Source organism: Chiloscyllium plagiosum, unplaced genomic scaffold, assembly GCF_037043375.1.
Source record: "Chiloscyllium plagiosum isolate Xiang-an unplaced genomic scaffold, Cpla_swu_hap1 HiC_scaffold_1, whole genome shotgun sequence".
NCBI lineage: Eukaryota > Metazoa > Chordata > Chondrichthyes > Orectolobiformes > Hemiscylliidae > Chiloscyllium > Chiloscyllium plagiosum.
The window spans coordinates 111,581,230-111,599,658 of record NW_028270139.1 but is presented as its reverse complement, the minus strand read 5'-3'; the positions used below and the strand labels follow the sequence as shown (position 1 = coordinate 111,599,658).

At 36.8% G+C, this 18,429-nt stretch overlaps 1 protein-coding gene across 2 annotated transcripts in view; it reads left to right on the top strand.

Moving 5' to 3' along the window:
* The window catches only part of mtmr12 (myotubularin related protein 12), an 86,124-nt gene extending 69,077 nt beyond the window's left edge, over window positions 1–17,047 (top strand). The window contains exons 14-17 of one of the 2 annotated variants that reach the window (XM_043687445.2): window positions 704–874; window positions 6,405–6,563; window positions 11,070–11,126; window positions 12,599–17,047. In XM_043687445.2, coding sequence (XP_043543380.1) covers window positions 704–874; window positions 6,405–6,563; window positions 11,070–11,126; window positions 12,599–13,177 — 966 coding nt within the window. In that variant the 3' untranslated portion in view covers window positions 13,178–17,047. The remainder of the gene's footprint in view (window positions 1–703; window positions 875–6,404; window positions 6,564–11,069; window positions 11,127–12,598) is intronic. The other variant, XM_043687449.2, reaches the window with a different exon arrangement.
* Window positions 17,048–18,429: the final 1,382 nt, after the last annotated feature.

Sequence of the window (18,429 nt, the reverse complement as noted above, 5' to 3'; positions counted from 1 at the left end):
AGGAGGACGTTTGCATCTTCACCAGATGATCATCCATTGAATGTGGAGACTGGAGAAACACAGATGGCTCAATGGTTAGCACTGTTGCCTATCAGTGGCAGGGATTCAGCTTTGATTCCACCCTTGGGCAACTGTCAGTGTGAAGTTTGCGCACACTCCCTGTGTCAGCTTGGTTTTCTCCCCATAGTCCAAAAATGTGACTGTTCAGTAGATTAGCCATACTGAATTGCTCCATAATGTCCAGGAGTGTGTGGGCTAGGTGGATTAGCTGTGGTAAATGCAGGGTTATGAGGATCTGATGGAGGTTGGGTTTGGATGGGATGGTCTTTGGAGGGTCAGTGCAGTCTCAATGGGCTGAATGGTCTCTTTCTGAAATGCATTCTGAATTGGTGAAATGAAATTTAAGAAGCCAAGTTTTGCAGTTATAATGAGAGGAGGATGTGGTACAAATATATCATTATACTAGCAAAAGAGGACATGATAAAGTGGGCAGCACTGGAACACGTGTTCCCATCACAAAGTCTTCTAAATGAAAAATGTGAGCAATCTTAATGGAAAAGTTGAGGTGTGAGCCCATTTGTCTTGTCCATAAAAGTTAAAAAGAATAAAATAGTAATTGTCTTATTCTTATTCATTTGAAAAATAGCATATGCTTTGACAAAAGTAATGTAATTCTTTTTGCATTTTTCCTTTTACATCGGAGGTGCCAGTATTTCTTCTGTTCTTGGAATGTATGTGGCAGCTACTTCAGCAACACCCACCAGCCTTTGAGTTTACAGAGACCTACCTGACTATATTATCAGACAGCATGTACATCCCTATTTTTAGCACCTTCCTGTTCAATTCACCATGCCAAAGGGATAATAACCAAATGGTAAGTGTCCTCGTTATGAAATACCTTTTAAATTCTTTATTAGTCAATTTCTTTTGAATTGCCAGATTTTGTGGTGTCCAAATTTTAATCATGGTTCTCAAACTAGTAAAATACATTTCTAAAGCCTACATAAATGGAGATCTGCTTCTAAGTTTATGCTGCTAAAAGGAATTTCAAACTTAAATTGGAGCAATCCTTTTTTTCATAAAAGCAAAATAATCCAGTTGCCAGGAATCAAAGATAAAAGCAAAAAATTCTGAAAATGCTTGGCTGATCTGGCAGCAATCTACAGGGGGAAAAAAATGGAGTTATGTTTCAGGTTGCCCCGTTATCAGAGTTGGGAAAAGGTCAGGTGAGGCAGAGAAAGCAGAAACAGGTGGAGCAAACAAGGAATTGTCTTTCTCTCCATCCTTATTCTTTGTTTGGAGATGGGTACCACTGACAAGGCCAGTATATATTGCTTGTTCAAAATTTCCCTTTAATTAAATGGCTGATTATGCTATTTCAGAGGCTAGTTAGGAGCCAATTACATCATTGTGGGTCTCTAATGACATGAAGGCCCAGACTCTAAGATTGGCAGATTTCTTTTCCTCAGGGCCGTTAATGAATCTGGATGTTAATTTCATATAAAAGCAAAGTACTGTGGATGCTGAAGATCTGAAATAAAACAAAATACCACAGCAACCCAGCAGCACTGAAAATCTATGGAGAAACTGAATTAATGTTTTGAGTTCATAATGACATCAGATAATATTTTGAATATTGTTGACACCAGTCTTCTATTCTGTTTTATAGATTGAGTTTTCTCTTGCATCAGCTACCTTGGTGAGATTTTAAACTCTTGTTCCAAGAGCATTAATCTAGATTTCAGGACCAGTCAAGTGACATACCTTACACCTTGTAGGGTAGGGGTTAACATTGATCAAATGTCCATGGATGATGAAAAAGAAAGGAGATGGATAATGGAACAAGCAAGAAACAGAAGATTGATCTAGAGGAACTGTGAATGGAAACTGTAGGATTGTTACTAACTGCAACTGTTCAAACCTCTTTACAAAAAAAGGAGCAGAGGCTATTATCTGAAATTGGTGAACTCTGTGGAATCTGGATTACTATAAAATGCTTAATCAGAAGATGAGATGCAGTTCCTGGAGTTTGCATTTAGATTTATTGGAACAATTTAGGAGTCTGAGGTTACAATATAACTAATTACAATTAATTAAGAATGGCAGAACAAGTGATGTCAGGAATGAAGTGTGTGGGAGTTTCTAGATATTTTCAATGATCCAGCACACCATATCTGTAGCAAGTGCTTGAAATTTGAACAGCTTGGGTTTCGACTTTGAACTGGAAGCTGAACAACAAACAGTATTACATCATAGAGGGAAGGTTACCTGGAATCTTTGCATCATGAGGGAGTCATTGCTACTTTCAATAGCATCTTCTAATTTGGTGAATTAGGAGTATGTGACAGCATGTGAAGATAATAGAATCTAGAGGATAGGAATGTCAGCCTAAGAAATTGCTCAATAGGTTTGAGGTCTCCGCTTGTTTGGATAGGATGCACAAGCCAGGTGACCTTGACACCATGGGTTTGGGAAGCCATTCAAATGTGGGAGCAACATGGAATGTTGTTAGAGGATAGTGTAGTGATATAATCCCTTGCAGCAAACAACAAGAGTCCAGATCTCTGTTGTCTGTCCACTGCCAGAGTTTGGGACATCTATTTGGGGCTGGAATGGAACTTGCAAGGGAAGTGGAGAGAACCAATTGTCATAGTCTATGTAGGTATCCGTGACCAAGGGAGCACGAGGAAAAAGGTTCTGCCTGGAGTACAAGGAAATGACATGAAAAAACTGGACCTCAAAGGTTATAACCACTGGATTATTGAGTTGCATACTAATTGGCACAAGATACATAGCATTTGAGAAATGCACATATGGCTTAAAATCTATTGTGGGAAAGGTGGGTACCAGATCATGGGTAACTCAACCAAAGCTAGTGGAGATGGTGCTGTGTAGTTGTGACAGTCTATTCTTGAATTGTCCTGGTGCCAGTGTGCTTACAAAATGCATAACTATGGTTGGGACAAGGGATCAAATGGCAAAAAAAAGTGACTTGAAAACCATTACAGAATGCAGGGTGACCATGATTTGTTCCTGAGGCACTGAGATCTATGACACTCGGAAAAATGGGAAGCTCGGTAAAGCTTGGGTGGTGGTGTGATTGGAGGCAGGGGAGTCAAGGATGGCATTTGCTCAATAGTTAATGATTATCTTTGTTCAAGAGATCAGGATGTGAAATCAGTTTGGATGGAAATGAAGAATAGTTGGGGACAGAAGTAATTAATTGGAGAACTCTTTAGGTTCCTTAACAATAACTAAAATATGTTACGAAGTATACAAGAATACATAATGGGTGCTTCTGATAAAGGGACAGTAATCGTCATGGGTGACTGTAATGTACGTGTAACCTAGAAAAATCTAATTGACAGTAGTGGCTTGGGTGAAGCGTTTGTAGAATATTTTCAAGGTTGTTTCTCAGTAGTGCATTCTGGAACCAACTAGAGTGCAGTTTACATTAGACTTTGTATAATAGGACAGGATTAATTCAAGATCTTGGAATAAAGGCACCCCGAGGTAGGAGTGATAAAACTGACTTGAAGTTTACATCTGGGATTAAAGGGAGAATATTGAATCTAAGATGAGCATCCTAAACTTTAATAAGGGAATATCTATGGGCATGAACATAGCTGATCAAAATTAACTGGCAACCTAGGCAAATTGAAAGATCAATAGGGACATGGTGCCAGATATTTCAGAGGATGTTTCTGAATAAGTAGGTTCCTACTATAAAGAATTTCTAAAAGGAGGATCCATCATGGTTAACTAAAATTAGTGAAAGCATCAAACCTGATTGGGGGGGGGGGGGGGGGAGAAAAAGCATACAACTGTGCAAAGATGAGTGGTATGTCAGATGATTTGGTGAGAATATAAAAGAATGGCAGAGAATGATGGGAAGATGATTCAGGTCAAAGAAATTCAAGTCCAAGAGGAAGCTAGCTGGAAGTGTAAAAATGGATGGCAAGAGATTCTGCAAATTTTTTTTAAACAAGAGTAACTACAGAAATTGGTCACAAGACAGTCTGAATGGGGTGTTAATCGTAGAAAATAAGGAAATATCGATGAAGTGAACAAATGTTTTGCTCCTAACTGTTCCCCTTTCACCCCATAATCTATGAAACTATGTACTAATGACATGTATTGAAAGATTTCTTAAACACAGCAGAAGTCTAATGTCATGATTTGCAAAATATTTTTTTGCTAAAGGAGGAACAAACCCCTAGCTTTTGAGTACCCAAGCATACACCTTGTACAGTTTCCAGAATCTGAGTCTGTGAATCTAACACTGCAGTAGGTTTAAATGACTTAACAACAAATAGACTGGAATGGCAGATAGCTTCTATATCAGAGTTTAAATATACCCTGCTTTAACCTCTTCAGGATTTTATTCTAAAACCTCTGGTCTTGAACAATTTCTACCTCTTAACTATTAGGTAACATATTTTACTATATAAATCCAGGTGCAGAAGCACTGGTCTATACACTCTCTCTCATTTAATGACTTCATGGAATTGCCAAGATTCAATAAGAATTTTTCTTACTTTAAAAAACAAAGTTTTTTTTGTGTTTCCCTTAAGCTTGGGCAAAAGATTCCAAAATAATCTTCGAAGTCTTGAGGCCACATTATTTACCTTGCAGGTTGCAAACTGATCTAAATTAAACAAAAATCCATTAGTGGGGCATAAAAAGCCATTAATTCTAAAGCCAGCCCTCAAAACTGAGAATTTGAGAAATTACAATGCCTACAGAAATACGGACAACGTAGATTAACTGCAGACACCGAACCTAAAATATAAGGACACAAGGTTCTGGAGAAGGGACACTGCACTGATGGCTTAACTCTGTTTTCTCTCCTCAGATGCTGCCAGCTTTGCTGATAAGTTGAATGAATGGGCAAAAATCTAGCATTTGGAGTATAATTTGGGAATATGTGAAATCGTTCATTTTGGCAGGAAGAATGCAAAAGCAAAATATTATTTAAACAAAGAATGACCATAGAAATCTGAGGTGCAGAGAAGTTCAGTGCAGGAGTCACCAGAGATAATCAGGTAGAACATGTAATCAAGGTGAATAAGATGCTATCCTTTCATTGTGAAAGGAATTGAAGTAGAAATGATGTGAAGCTCCAGTTATACCGGAGATTAGTGAGACCACATCTTGATTATTGTGTCCAGTTTGGTCTCCATACTTAAGCAGGGATGTAAGGACATTAGAGGCAGTTCGGAGAAGTTTGAGAGATTAATATCTGGAAGGATTGTTTATTTGTGAGGATATGTTGAACACTGGACTTGATTCCACAAGTTTAAAAGTGATTGGTGACTTGATTGAGGAATGATATCCTAAATGGTCTTGACAATATAAATGTGGAAAGGATTTTCCTCTTGTGGGTTGTACTAGGGGTGCTGTTTTAAAATTACACATTCCCCTTCAAGACTGATAAGAATTTTTGAGGTATAATCAAACTTTGAAACTCTTACCAGAAGTTGGTGGAAATGGACAGATTTCAGGTCGTTCAGAGAATTGAAGATTTATTGGGATAGTTAGGAATGTGACGTTCAAAACACAAACAGATCAGCCATGACCTTATTTAAATGGCAGAGCAGGCTTCGTGGTGTACTTCTGCCCCTATTTCATAGGTTTGTAAATTTGTGGGTGAGAATGATACTTGAGCAGAGAATTAAAATGATGGATGAACAAGACCTAAGGATCATACTTGTACACGGAGTGAAGTGCTCCGCAAAGTGGTCAGCTAACCTGTGTTTAATCTTCCTCGAGAATAGAGGAGAATACCTTGTGATTAATGAACAGAAAATGAAATGAGTACATGTATTTAGGTTTTTGTGCAGTGAGATGTGAGGAGATAAATAGAACGTAATGTATCATCTTTGCTTTTATGGAAAAATGTTGTGGAAAGAAGGGGTAATGTTTGGGCTTTCCATGGTGGATAAAATGATCTCTTCGGATTGCTGAAATGGAAGGGAAGAGGTGTTTGTGGCAGCATGCTGGAGGTGGAGAGCTATTCCGAAACAAATCTCCTTTTAGTGCTGGAAAATTTCCTGAAACAAAATACTCCCCATTTTTTAAAAAAAATTAACATCAAACCCCTCCTATCTATAGAGTTATGAACTTCAGTGTCTTTTTCATCAATGCTTTAGGTTGTACTGTAATAAACAAAATCATCTTACAATTTAAATTTTGTATTGTTGGAATATATTTTAACACTTTGAATTTGGGAGAAGTATTTATTGAAGATTAGTAAAATAACTGTGCAAAACACTGCTGTGTACTGCAGAGTAGTCAGAAGAAATATGTCCTGCAAGGACCTCATTGCTCTCCTCATCCAAATAATGTTTTTGTTGAAGAGGAGTAATTTTTCCAGCAAATTAGTGTTTTCTTTGTTTTGGCAGCTTGATGAAGATCGGCGAATGCTTAGCAGATCGTTGAAACTTCCCTGTGTGTGGGAGTGGTCTGTGCAGTTTGAGAACTCTGTTCAAGCACTCTTTTATAATCCAGTTTATGTTGGAAAGCCAAAAACTGATAAGATTAGAAGGACCCAACGCATTAAGGTAATTATCATAAATTTTATTTTAGAATTGCACACGCTTAAATATGTAGTTGATACTTTTGTACAGGAGAAAAAAAACTATACCACATGCAAATCTGATACTTTGCTTAGTAATGTAGAAATATCCAAGTATCTTTGCTTTTGTGAGGTATCATTGGGAGAGGGAGGCTTGGTTTTGATTAGTGTACACCCAGTGACCAGAAAGATGTTGGTAAATTGAAGGCCCATGATGTTCATTCAGCAATATCTGCAAGGAGTGTGTGGGGGGAGCCCCCCCGTGACGTGTGTGTGTGTGTGTGTGTGTGTGTGTGTGTGTTATATGTTATATATATCGTAAATAGGAAAAGGGTATGCTAAATCATGGCAAGGCAGCTCAACCTAGTTAAATTCTCCACCTGTGCAATGTTCAGTCAGGTATGTTTCCAGTATCCTAAGTATGCAGGAAATGTATCCAACCTCCGCTATTGAAAAGCCACGTTTTGGATCTGGAACAGCAGTTGGATTCACTGTCTAGTATGCACATGGCTGAGATTTCCATGATCACAGTAGTTGGTAAAGTGTTCACAAGCAGAAAGACAGTGGGTGACCACCAGATTGTAAAAGATCAAAGGTCGTGCAAGGGTCAATCTTACATTTTCCAGTTTGGATACTGCTGAGGGAGATGGTTTCTCAGGGAATGCAGCAAGAGCTAAGTCTGCACCAGGAGTGGCTCAGCTCCATGGCAAGGATGAGGGTTACAAGAATAATTGTGATAGAGGGTTTGATTGTAAGGGGAACAGTTGGTTCTTTGGTTGCAGACATAAGGCCAGGATAGTTGCTTCTCTGGTGCCAGAGTCAGTGATTTCGGAATATAATACATTTTGAAGGTGGAAGGAAGACAGCAAGAGATTGTGCTCCATGTTAGTACCAATGATGGATAAAAACTGGGATGGGGTCCTCCAAGCAGAAAGTAGAGAGCTAGGAAAAAAATTTGAAGCAGTATCTCAAAGGTAGTAATCACAGGATTACTTCCAGTGCCACGTCGTGAGATCAGGAATAAGATGATGGACCAAATGAATGTATGGCTAGAGAGGGGTGGGATAGATTCTAGGAAAAAGGGACCTTTAGAAAGTCAATGGAACCAATATTTAAACAGTGGCATTTCCTCATATGAATTGGGGAAGATTTTAAACGAGGGGGACAGAAACTTTAGCAAGGAAGTAAGAGTGAGGGAAGCAAAGATGGAAGAGGTGGAAATGTAAGGTAAAGTTGAAAACCTAAGTGGATGGCAAAGGGTACTGGAGTTTTAAAAGTAAATGAGTAAAAATGTTAAAAAAAAAGTCTAAAGATGCTGTATCTAAATTCAGGGAGCATTTGCAATATGGTTAGACACATGCAAATGTACATTGGTATGATATGATTACTGTGGTGAAAATGTGGGGTGACTAAGTTTGGGAATGGAACATCCAAAGATATTCCCCCTTCAGGAGGAACAGATGGGATAAGGAGGTGGGATGGCATTGTTGATGAAAGATAGAATAAGTGTCCTAGTAAGAAAGAATGTTGGCCCAAGGAATCTGGGTATGAAATCCGTCTTGAATGGAGACAAAAGCAACAACTACCAGAAGAAATTTGTGGGACTTGTCCTCTAAACTATAGTGATGAGGTAGGGGAATGACATTAATCAGGAAACTCGAGATTAGATTAGATTAGATTACTTAGTGTGGAAACAGGTATGTGATAACTGTAGAATCATAGAACCTCAGCAGTGCAAATGGAGGCCATTTGGCCTATTGAGTCCACACTGACCCTCTGAACAGCGTACCTATCTAGACCTTGATGAGAAAATTATCTTGGTTATATAGCATGATTTCTTTCCCCAAATTCTTTCAAGGCAGCTGAGTTAAGTCTGTGACGCCACACCCAAAATAAATTCAAAACTTCTTAAACCAGTAAAATGTTACCATCAACTAACTTACTCCATTTTCTGACATGTTAACAAAAAGAATCCGCTTCTCCCCTCCTTTAATAACTAACGGTACTGGGACTCATTTATATAATTACTGCTTAGCAACACACAATACAAAATAATTGGTTGATTTTAATTGACAAATTGGGCAAACCACAGTAGCAATAATACTGAGATTAATTCCTGGAATGTGAATAAAATGGATTTTTAGACTAGTAATTTGAGGAATCAACTTGGGTTAGGTTATCCTAGATTTAGTTTATGCTTTGCAAAGTGGTTAATTAATAATCTTTAATGTGAGAAGTCTTTTTTTTTTGAGTAAAAATCAAGTGACTATGATCTGATTGAATTCTTCCCTGAGATAGAAAGTAAAGTAATCATATCCAAAACTTGGGTCCTGAATCTAAACAGGAAACTATGAAGTTGAGAGGTTAGTTGGCTGAGGCCATGGGACCTCATTAAAAGGTATGATTGTGGACAGGGAATGGTTAATATTTAAGGAACTGATACATGCAATGCAGTAGTTGTTGTACTTTATTTTCAGACAGAAGAATAAACAGGAAAAGTGACCCAACCGTGGTTAACAAAATAATTTGAGGATTGTATTTAGTTCCAAAGTAGTGTCGTCAAATATCAAGAAAAAAAATTAACCAGCCTAAGGTTTGGAAAATGCAAGATTCTATTGTTAAGGCTATGATAGGACAATGACAAAATTTTTTATTACACCAAGTCAACATGGATCTTTGGTGAGGAAATCATTTTTGACAACTACTGGAGTTTTTTTAAACTTTTAACTAGCAGCATAGATGATGGAGAGCAAATGGATTTGTTATATTTGGACTTTCAGAAAGTTTTTGAAATCCCAAAAGAAGTTATTGTGCAAATTCAAAACCTATGGGATTGGTGTTAACATTCTTGTGTGGGTTAAGAATTTTAGCAGAGTAGAATAAATGAATTATTTTGAGTGCAAAGTGGTGACAAAGAGGTGTATCACAAGGATCCCTGCTTGGACCGTAGATAATTCACAACCAGTATCAATAACTGGGATGAGGGAATCGAGTGTAACATTTTCAAATTTGCTGATGACACAACTAGATGGGAGTATGACTGGTGAGAATATAGAAGGGCATCAGAGCAACCTTGAGACATTGAATGAATGGGAAAATACATGCAACTGCTGTAGTATGTGAATAAACTTTAAGTTAGTCATACAGCATGAAAACAGACCTTCAGTCAAATTAGTGAGACACGATTGTCCATCAACAAAGCCATGCGACTATCCATAATCAGTACTTACCATTCCAAATTCATGTAAATCCTGTTCCTTCGAATCTAACCACCAGGGACCTCAGGCTGACTGGTTTATAATTCCTTAGCTTTTCCTTACAACATTCCTAAAATAAAGGCACAAAAGCCAGTCTTCAGGCCCCTCACCTGTGGCTATTCCTGATACAAATATCTCAAGGGGCTTGAAATTCACATTGCTAGAAAAGAGAGAATGTCAGTATTATTTACGTGGCAATTGGTAAAGGTTGATTTACAAAGGGACCAAAGCATTCTTTACATGGTCATTGAAAGCAAGTGTGCATCTGCACCAGTTAGGAAGGTAAATGGTATGTTGGCCTTCATTTAGAAGAGGGTTGAGTACAGAAGCAAGGAAGTCTTACTGCAACTGTATGCCTTGGTGACAGCATAGCTGGGGCTTTCTGTACTTTGGCTGTCTTCCTGAAGGAAAAAAAAAGAGGGAGTGCAGCAAATAGTTGTTATGCTGATTAGGTTGGTAAGTTTATAATAGGAGGAGTGAATATGGGCCTAGTTGACACATTCACGAGTTGAGTAGAATGAGAGGGGGATCTCATTTAATCATGTAAAATTCTGACAAGCTGAACAGAATTGATGTCTGGACAATGTTTCCCCTGACTGGGGGTACAATGGATTGCTGTCTCAGGATGTGCAGAAGGCCACTTTGGACCGAGATGAGAATATTTCTTCTCTGTGGATGGTGAACTTGTGGAATTCTCTATCTTAGAAGGTTGTAGAGTTAAGTCACTGAATATCTGTAAGAAAGAAATAAACATATTTCAAGATGCTATAGTTGTAAAGGGGTATGACATTGAGACAGAGGGTTGACTGTGATCATATTGCTAGACCAAATGGCCTACTCCTGCCAATTATTGTGCTTTGGTAGCTGAATAACGTCTGCAACAAGGATCCATGTTTATCATTTCATCTGAGACCTTGTCTTAGACCAGCATCAATTCAGACTTTTGAAACAAAAGCATGTGTGAAAATCTAATAAGTTGTGTAGACTTTATTCCATTTCATTGTGAGTCTGTCCACCATTGCATTTGTCTTACTTGGATGCAACAGAGGACTTGCTTGGAGAAATTGCAAGTGTAAAACTAAAACCACACCAAAGTATATGGAATAAATATTGAAGATTAAGCAATCTGCTATAAATTAGCCATATAGAATTAACATTGTCTGCCATTAGTGCAGTGTTCATACAGAAACTCTTTTTCATCACTGTGTAAATTTGCCTTATTCATATCATCAAAGGACCCTGCACTGAACTGCTTGGAGATTGTCCATGAAAATTTTCTCGATATGTCAGAGGTATTTTAAGGTCTTTGATTTTTTTGACCACATCCATTTACTAACTTGATTGGGAGGATGCATGTGGGGTAAACTTGCATTACAATTAACTGTAAAGTATTGCCTAAATTCTTAAGCCATTTTTCTAATATGTAATCATCTCAATTAAGCTTGTATTCATAATCGTGGTAGCATAAACTATGATTAATTGTTCTGAGTAAGCTACCTTTTATCATTCTCTTGCAAAGAAGCTTAATGGAAAGAAGGACATTTTGTCCATTATTCAGTGCCACCTTTCCAGAACTGACATCACATTGAAGGAAAAACTTTTATTTGGAATCAGAAATTATTTTCTTTTAAAAATCTGTACTTTCAAAATTCTCCCTCAGTGGAAATAATTCCAGTATCTGAAGTTTTTTATTCCCTGGTGTCATACTGATATGTCAACACTGTACACTTTCCCCATGGCTTTCATGCCCTTCAGTGGGATGCCTAAAACTGCATGCAATACTCTGTCCTAATCATTGCTATATGCAAATTTATTGTCATCTGTTTTCTCTTTAATTAGGAACATAGACCAAAAAAATGCTCAAAAACTACCAGTTCAGTTAAAGAAGAGAAATGCAAGGTCAATTAAATTGCTCAAACTGAACTTTTTTTTTTGTCATTTATACCAACTTAATTGAACAAATTCCTACCGATCTTTCACCCGTCCATCCCACCAACAGCTTATGTTCAATACATAAATGTGGAACATTGCCAAAAGGACTGGAAAACTTCTATCTGCTGCTGATCTGTGCTGATTAGCTTACCTTGCATACATGAGGGGAACAACTTGTACTTAAGAATTATGCCCTCTCTTTGTTAAATGGATATCGAATAAAGGGTGACCACTTGTTATTTGGACAATATTTTTGAGGATTAATAGTATCTAAGAAACAACTTTTGGACTCTTCTAGAGGGGGAAGAGAAGGAAAATATGTTGATACACTACATTTTTGATATGTTGTAACTTCAATTTCATCCTTTTGGTGTCGTTTAAATAATTTGTGATATTACCCACAGCTTTCTGAACTACCTAATGGAAGAATAGCATTGGACAGAAATGGTCTCTCCTTGTTCATTTAGAAATTCAAATCACAGTTGGGGTTTAATGTAATGATTTGAAGTATCTATCTGGAAATGGAATTTACCTCTCACTACTGCCTTTAATTTTGCCTGTGTGCATGCAATGCTGATTCACTGGCTGATTTTGCTTGAAAGAAAATACCTGCTGTGCTACTGAATGGCTCAACAACATAACTATTTTGTTACATATCTATAAACCTGTATAATTCTAGACTTATCTGTTCGTTGGTCATCTGTACTAGTCATGCATGTGGATCTTGTTCAAATCCATTAAAAGCTTGTTCAGTTTTCTTTTTTGGAGAAAAGCTATTTTGCTAGTAGATTTATGGTTCAATTTTCATTTAAAATCCATTTTTTTTTCTCAGCCACAACGTCAGATGTCACTGCCATCAAGTCCATCCTATCACAATAGGTCTTCATCCAAAAAAGGGTTTTTCAGGGAAGAGACTGATCACTTGATAAAGACTTTTCTAGGCAAAAAGATAAGCAGGTGGACACTGACAAGTGAAGATCATTCAGTTAACTACAAACAGTTTTATGAAAATTGGCGCAGTAAACCAGTAGATCACCATGGACTGCTTCTTCCTCTGTATGATGGTCCTGCTTTAAAAGTGTGGGGCCAGAGATACTTGCGTTGGATTCCAGAGGTTCAAATACCAGGTGGTGGATCAACAACCACTGTGAACAAAATCTGTGAAATTATAGATGAGATAAACACCTTACAGACAGAAGTATCACAGAGGGTACTGAAAAGGCACACAAGCTCTCGGAGTGGTGAAGTCTTCACACCGTTTCATCAGGCAAGCCGTCTGTCTTCAACTTTTCCATTTGGCACAATACGTAGGCAATCTATAAAGCCCCGCATCCCAGTCTCTACAAATCTCTCAATGAGCTTTGGGTCAATGGAGAACTTGCCAGATGAGGAAGATCTAGGTGTGTTATAATCTTCACCTCAACCCTCCGCCCTGCCCTCACCTGTAACGGTTTGATTTTATTCTTTGCTGTGAATCTCGCCAAAATGCTGCAAGTGTTTAATTTCAAAGTATTTTGCAAAACTTTGTCACCAGTCTAATGTGTTTTATGTGATTGATTTGCTTTGTTTTGTATACTGTTTTCCAATTTTGCGTAGCAAATTTTGAACTGCAGTTGGTTTCTTAACCGAAAAGTCTTGGCCTGTGTTTGGAGGGCCAAAATTCAAACCACTTGACCTTGATTTTCTAAGCTATTTCGGCTATATTGGCTGCTTATGAGTATTTGCCCATTTGTTCGGGTAGTTGAAACAAATTTAATTCCAAAGCTAAATACAAGGCCTGGTTTTGCCAAAATGTGTATTAAAAATAATCCATCTCCTTCATTATTGGTGCTGTTTGTATTTATAGGAGGTTAAAATGGTGGAGGGTTGTTTAAAATTTCTTTGATTGTTCTTTCTTTAAATATATATTCACGTTTCTCAAACCAGTGTAATGAAAACGTTACATTTGGATTTGCATCTATAATTTAAATATTACAATTTCTTCCCAACTAGAATTAAAAAAAATCTGAAAATTAGGAAAGGAATAAGTAACAATGACGCCAAGTTTAAACTGAAAACATGGCAGTGTTCAATGATGAATCAAATGACATTTATTGAAATTGCGTGTACGATATGATTAGTGTTTTTAAAAAAAAAAAACCCTCCTGTCTACTGCAGTATTACCTTGGAGGTGTCTGTAGCCATTGAGCTCAAGTGCACCTTGGAGCTTTGGCAAATTTATAATCCTATTTGGCTGATTTGCTTTTTATATTTGAATTTTGTCATACTTTGTGATTATTGCCTCATCATTGAAATAACTTCCCATCAATGCATCGGAGTTTAACCAACTTGTGAAATATGTCTATGTACAAGATATAGATTTTAAACTTTGTATAGGTTTCTCTTCCAAGTGGCAATGTAAATAGTCTGCTTAAACAGCTCAGACACCGCTAGCTTGGCAGCCATAATGTGGTTTTAGTAGCAGTAGGTCCTTTAGGCAATTTTATTACCAATCTGAAATAAAGAAACCAATATCAGATGAAGTACTAGTTAGTTCCATAGAGGTGGAGACAGAAAATTCAGCTAGGATTTCAATCTTGGCTTGATGGTAAATCCAGTAAGCCCAAATGGAGAGGGTTCATGTTAATATTATCTGAAAACAACCCTAAAGAGCTTCACTTAAAGGCTTGCTGATTTCTTTCATAGCTCTGTACTTCAGTATTTTGTTTCCTTCAGGAGAAGGGCAAAAAAAGGATTTTAAAAATCCAAGTAGGTATTTCATTGGGCATTTGTGTCTCCCTTTCTCAATTTATGTGACTCTCTCCTGAAAATTAATTGTGTATTTGTCTGGATTTAATGCAGTTATTAGCTAAAATTGATTTTCTATATGTTCCTGAATAACCTTCAGAATTTGACTACTAACTTACCATATAGTTGTACCATATAGTTATGATATTTAAGTTGCAATAAGCCTATTTCTAATTTTGTGCTGTAAAATAAGTTACTGTAATATGCTAAGTATTGGTTACTTCTGTCCAATTTCTAAATTGGTCTGATCCATAAAAGGCACTGAAGCTATTAAACTTGTTTGAAAACCAACTGGAGTATTTTCATAGATCTAAATCTAGTTTGTAGTTACCTTAATTAAACCAGTGAATAGGCATCTCAATACCATCAACTACTTGTGAAGATTGTATGTAAAATGAATATCAATTAGATTGCTCAGGGGTTGCAAATTTTATAGGCTTATCAAAATGTGCTGTTGAATGGCTTCTCTGAATGATCAGATGGAAGCAAAACATATGGTGCGTTTATATCAACACTGTACCAATTCTTTTTGATTTGGGCATTTTCTATTGTCTTGTCCTATATACAAGACAATATCTAACCCATTAGGAAGCATGTATGAGTTTAATTTTCAAAACTGCACTTTTTTTGTTTGTTTTAAATCTTCTAAACTGATTATTATGTGAAGAGTAAACTTTCTTGATGCTTTTAACAATTTCTTTGCTCTGCACTTCAGTTTCTACGATACCATCCACTGCAATACTTGCTTTTGTCTTTTCTAAATTGTAGAAAATACACAGGGAAAACATGAAGTAGGTTTTTTATACTGTAATTATTGCTCTGATTCAGCCTGTAGAAAATCACAATGTGCATTAACTTGTGAAACCATTGAAGTAAGTAGAACTGTTGACCCCAAATTTTCTTTTGGAAAACTGGAAGCTTTATTTATAGTGTGTATCACTTTTCCTTTAATTTTATTTTTTTTAAATTTTCTCTCTCCCTCTCTGTCTTTTCACTAAGATGTGGTTTGAAATTTTACAGTTCACTGAAAGTTGCAACTTGGTATAATACATTCGAACTTGCATGAACAAGATCTACCTTTTGGGAGTGGGGGAGCTTTCCTTTTATGTGGATGAACTGAAACAAATTACTTGTCATAAAATCCTCTTCCACCTGCTTATTTGAATCTGCTGAACATGCATTATTTGAGCTTTGAACAAATGCAAATAAAGTATAATCAGAAAATCACTAAAAGCTAATCACCATTTTTACATAAACTATGTGGCTAAATTGTTAGTATTTTGTAGGTAGAATTTGACCATGTTGCATGGATTGTACTGATTGCACAATATACCAAAAGAAAACTATTTGCTTGAGGGGTTGGGGTCTACTTATACAATGGAAATGAATGGAAAATGGGCACACAGGAGTCATCAGCTGTGTTAATTAAACAATGATCTTACAATAGCTTTTAAAAAAGAGAGATGTGTTTGACCATGTTTTGTTTTCTCCAGAAGTAGATCATTGATCCATAATGAACATTGAATTGGTCAGGTATGACATGGATATAGACCAGAGAACTGAGGATGTTTTGTTTAGAAATGGATGGCTTTTGAGAGTACCCCTCCATTAATTTTTGTGCAACATATAATAATCTTTGCTTATTAAAACATTCTCTCAATTCAGTTATCCTACATCATATTTAAACAAAAAATCTACAAATGTTATGTAGCACAAAAGCTGATTTTTTTTTTGAGAAGCAAAACAATCTGTATCTCATTGTATGAAGTATATGATGGTTCTCGATGTGCAACTTTAGTGCTTCTATACTTTGATCAACCTGACATTTTCAATGTTGATTCTTTTTGAGGTTTTGACTACTGAATTTATCATGAACAGCCTTAAATATACTGTATATTATTATTATTGTAAATTGTATCAAATTGCTTCATTGTGCCTTGTTAATAAAACTGAGTTGCAAAGTTGTAATTTAAACACATTGCAAAGTGAGTTGTGCTTTTTTATAGCTCTGACAGCAGTGCCACACTGTGTGTGTGTGTGTGTATATATGTATTTTTGTTTCTTTTGCTACTGTCATTTTAATCTTGGGTTCTGTTTCCATTTAGATGGCTTTAAAAATGTTTACCCAATTAAAGCATCAAATTAAATGGTTTTTTGTATGTGTACAATGTTACACTTAAATGTTTTTATAACAAATAATATCATTTTGTTCTGAAGCAAACTTGTTAAAAGTACAAACTTGATTTAAACTAATCTTTTAAGTTGCCTGTTGCACTCGGGTAGCTTTGGTTTAATACCAAATGTTTTGGGTTCATATTGGAGATGAATAAAATGAAGCCGCCTTTAAAATTTTAAAACAGAAGTTTTTATTTGCAGGGTTACCAGTTCCGAGCATAGTTCGGATATGCTGTAGGCTTTAAACGCCTGAAAAATTCAGATGCTGTCAATTTATTATGTTTATATTTAGTACTGTAATTATAGGACAGTTTCTCATTATACCAAAATAACTTGTGCAGTAGAGCTTTTTTTGAGCGTCTCTCTTGGAATGTCATTATTTACGTGCGTTTCCTCCAAGAATTGCTTAAAGTAAGTCCAAGTTCTTTATTTAACATAGAAACCTGATAATTGACAGCATGTACGTTCTGCAATCTCAATCAAAAACCTACATCTGAACAGTTTGTAAAGAGACTCTACATCACTGTTTGCTGCAATGCTGTTTTTTTTCAAATCTGATGGAATCCATTAAAGAATCCAATGTTCTAATGAAAAATCATCAATCTTAAAAGTTGACTGTTTCACACATCCTGCTTCACCTGTGTATTTCCCACCTGAAGACACAATCATCATGGTGGGACGAAGGAAGGGGGCTTACATAATGCTGAGTCTGAAGAATATAATATGGGATACAGTATTTATAGAAAAACTATTGGCAAGGGAGAGGGGGCAAGGCTGTGAAGGAAAATGGAGGATGATGAGAATTTTAAATTGCAACCAATATAGATAATGGGGATAGAGGCGTGGGTGAGTGGAACTCTTCCACAAAATGGAATTTTGGATGAGCTGGTTTTATTGACTGTCTTTGTTAAAGGTGAGCTAGACTAGTATTTGGATACTTTAATCTGGAAGTGATTAGGTGAGGTCTTTTGCAGTAGATGAGCTGAGACATGCAGAAGTGAGTGCCCTCAGATGGAAATGGACAATGTAATGAAGAGAAAATGGTGTTGGGATTTTTTTCTCTCATCGGTCTGTGACTCTGATTCTGATCTTCCAATTGTGAAGATTTCATCAGTGCACTCTGAGGAAGAATATTGATACCAACTTTCAGTGAGTAATTGCATGTGTGTGGATGTCAGAAGGTATTGTCTGTCTTGCCCAGTAATAACACCAAGCACTAACACCCACGCCATTATTTGCACTGTAAAATAAGGGCTATTAACATGAAGCAAATAAGACAAATGTTGACACACAAATATGGTGCTTTCTTTGTAGAAAACTACCTTGAGTATATTCTAGTAGAGAATCTTGAATTTTGATATGACTCCCTATTCATTCTGGTAAATGTTTCAACAATTTTAATATTTCACTATCATAAATTAAATTGGATTGTCAAAACAACAGGATTATTACTTCAAATTTTAATTGAACAGTTGATGTGAAATAACCACTTATCAGGTTACTAGTAGATTCATACAGTAGAGAAAAGGCCCTTTGGCCCATTGGAGTCTAGATTAGAATGGTGCTGGAAAAGCCCAGCAGATCAGGCAGCATCCGAGGAGCAGGAAAATCGACGTTTCTCGCAAAAGCCCTTCATCAGGAATCGAGGCAGGGTGCCTGCAGAGTGGAGAGATAAATGTGAGGTGGGGGGGGGGGGGGGGG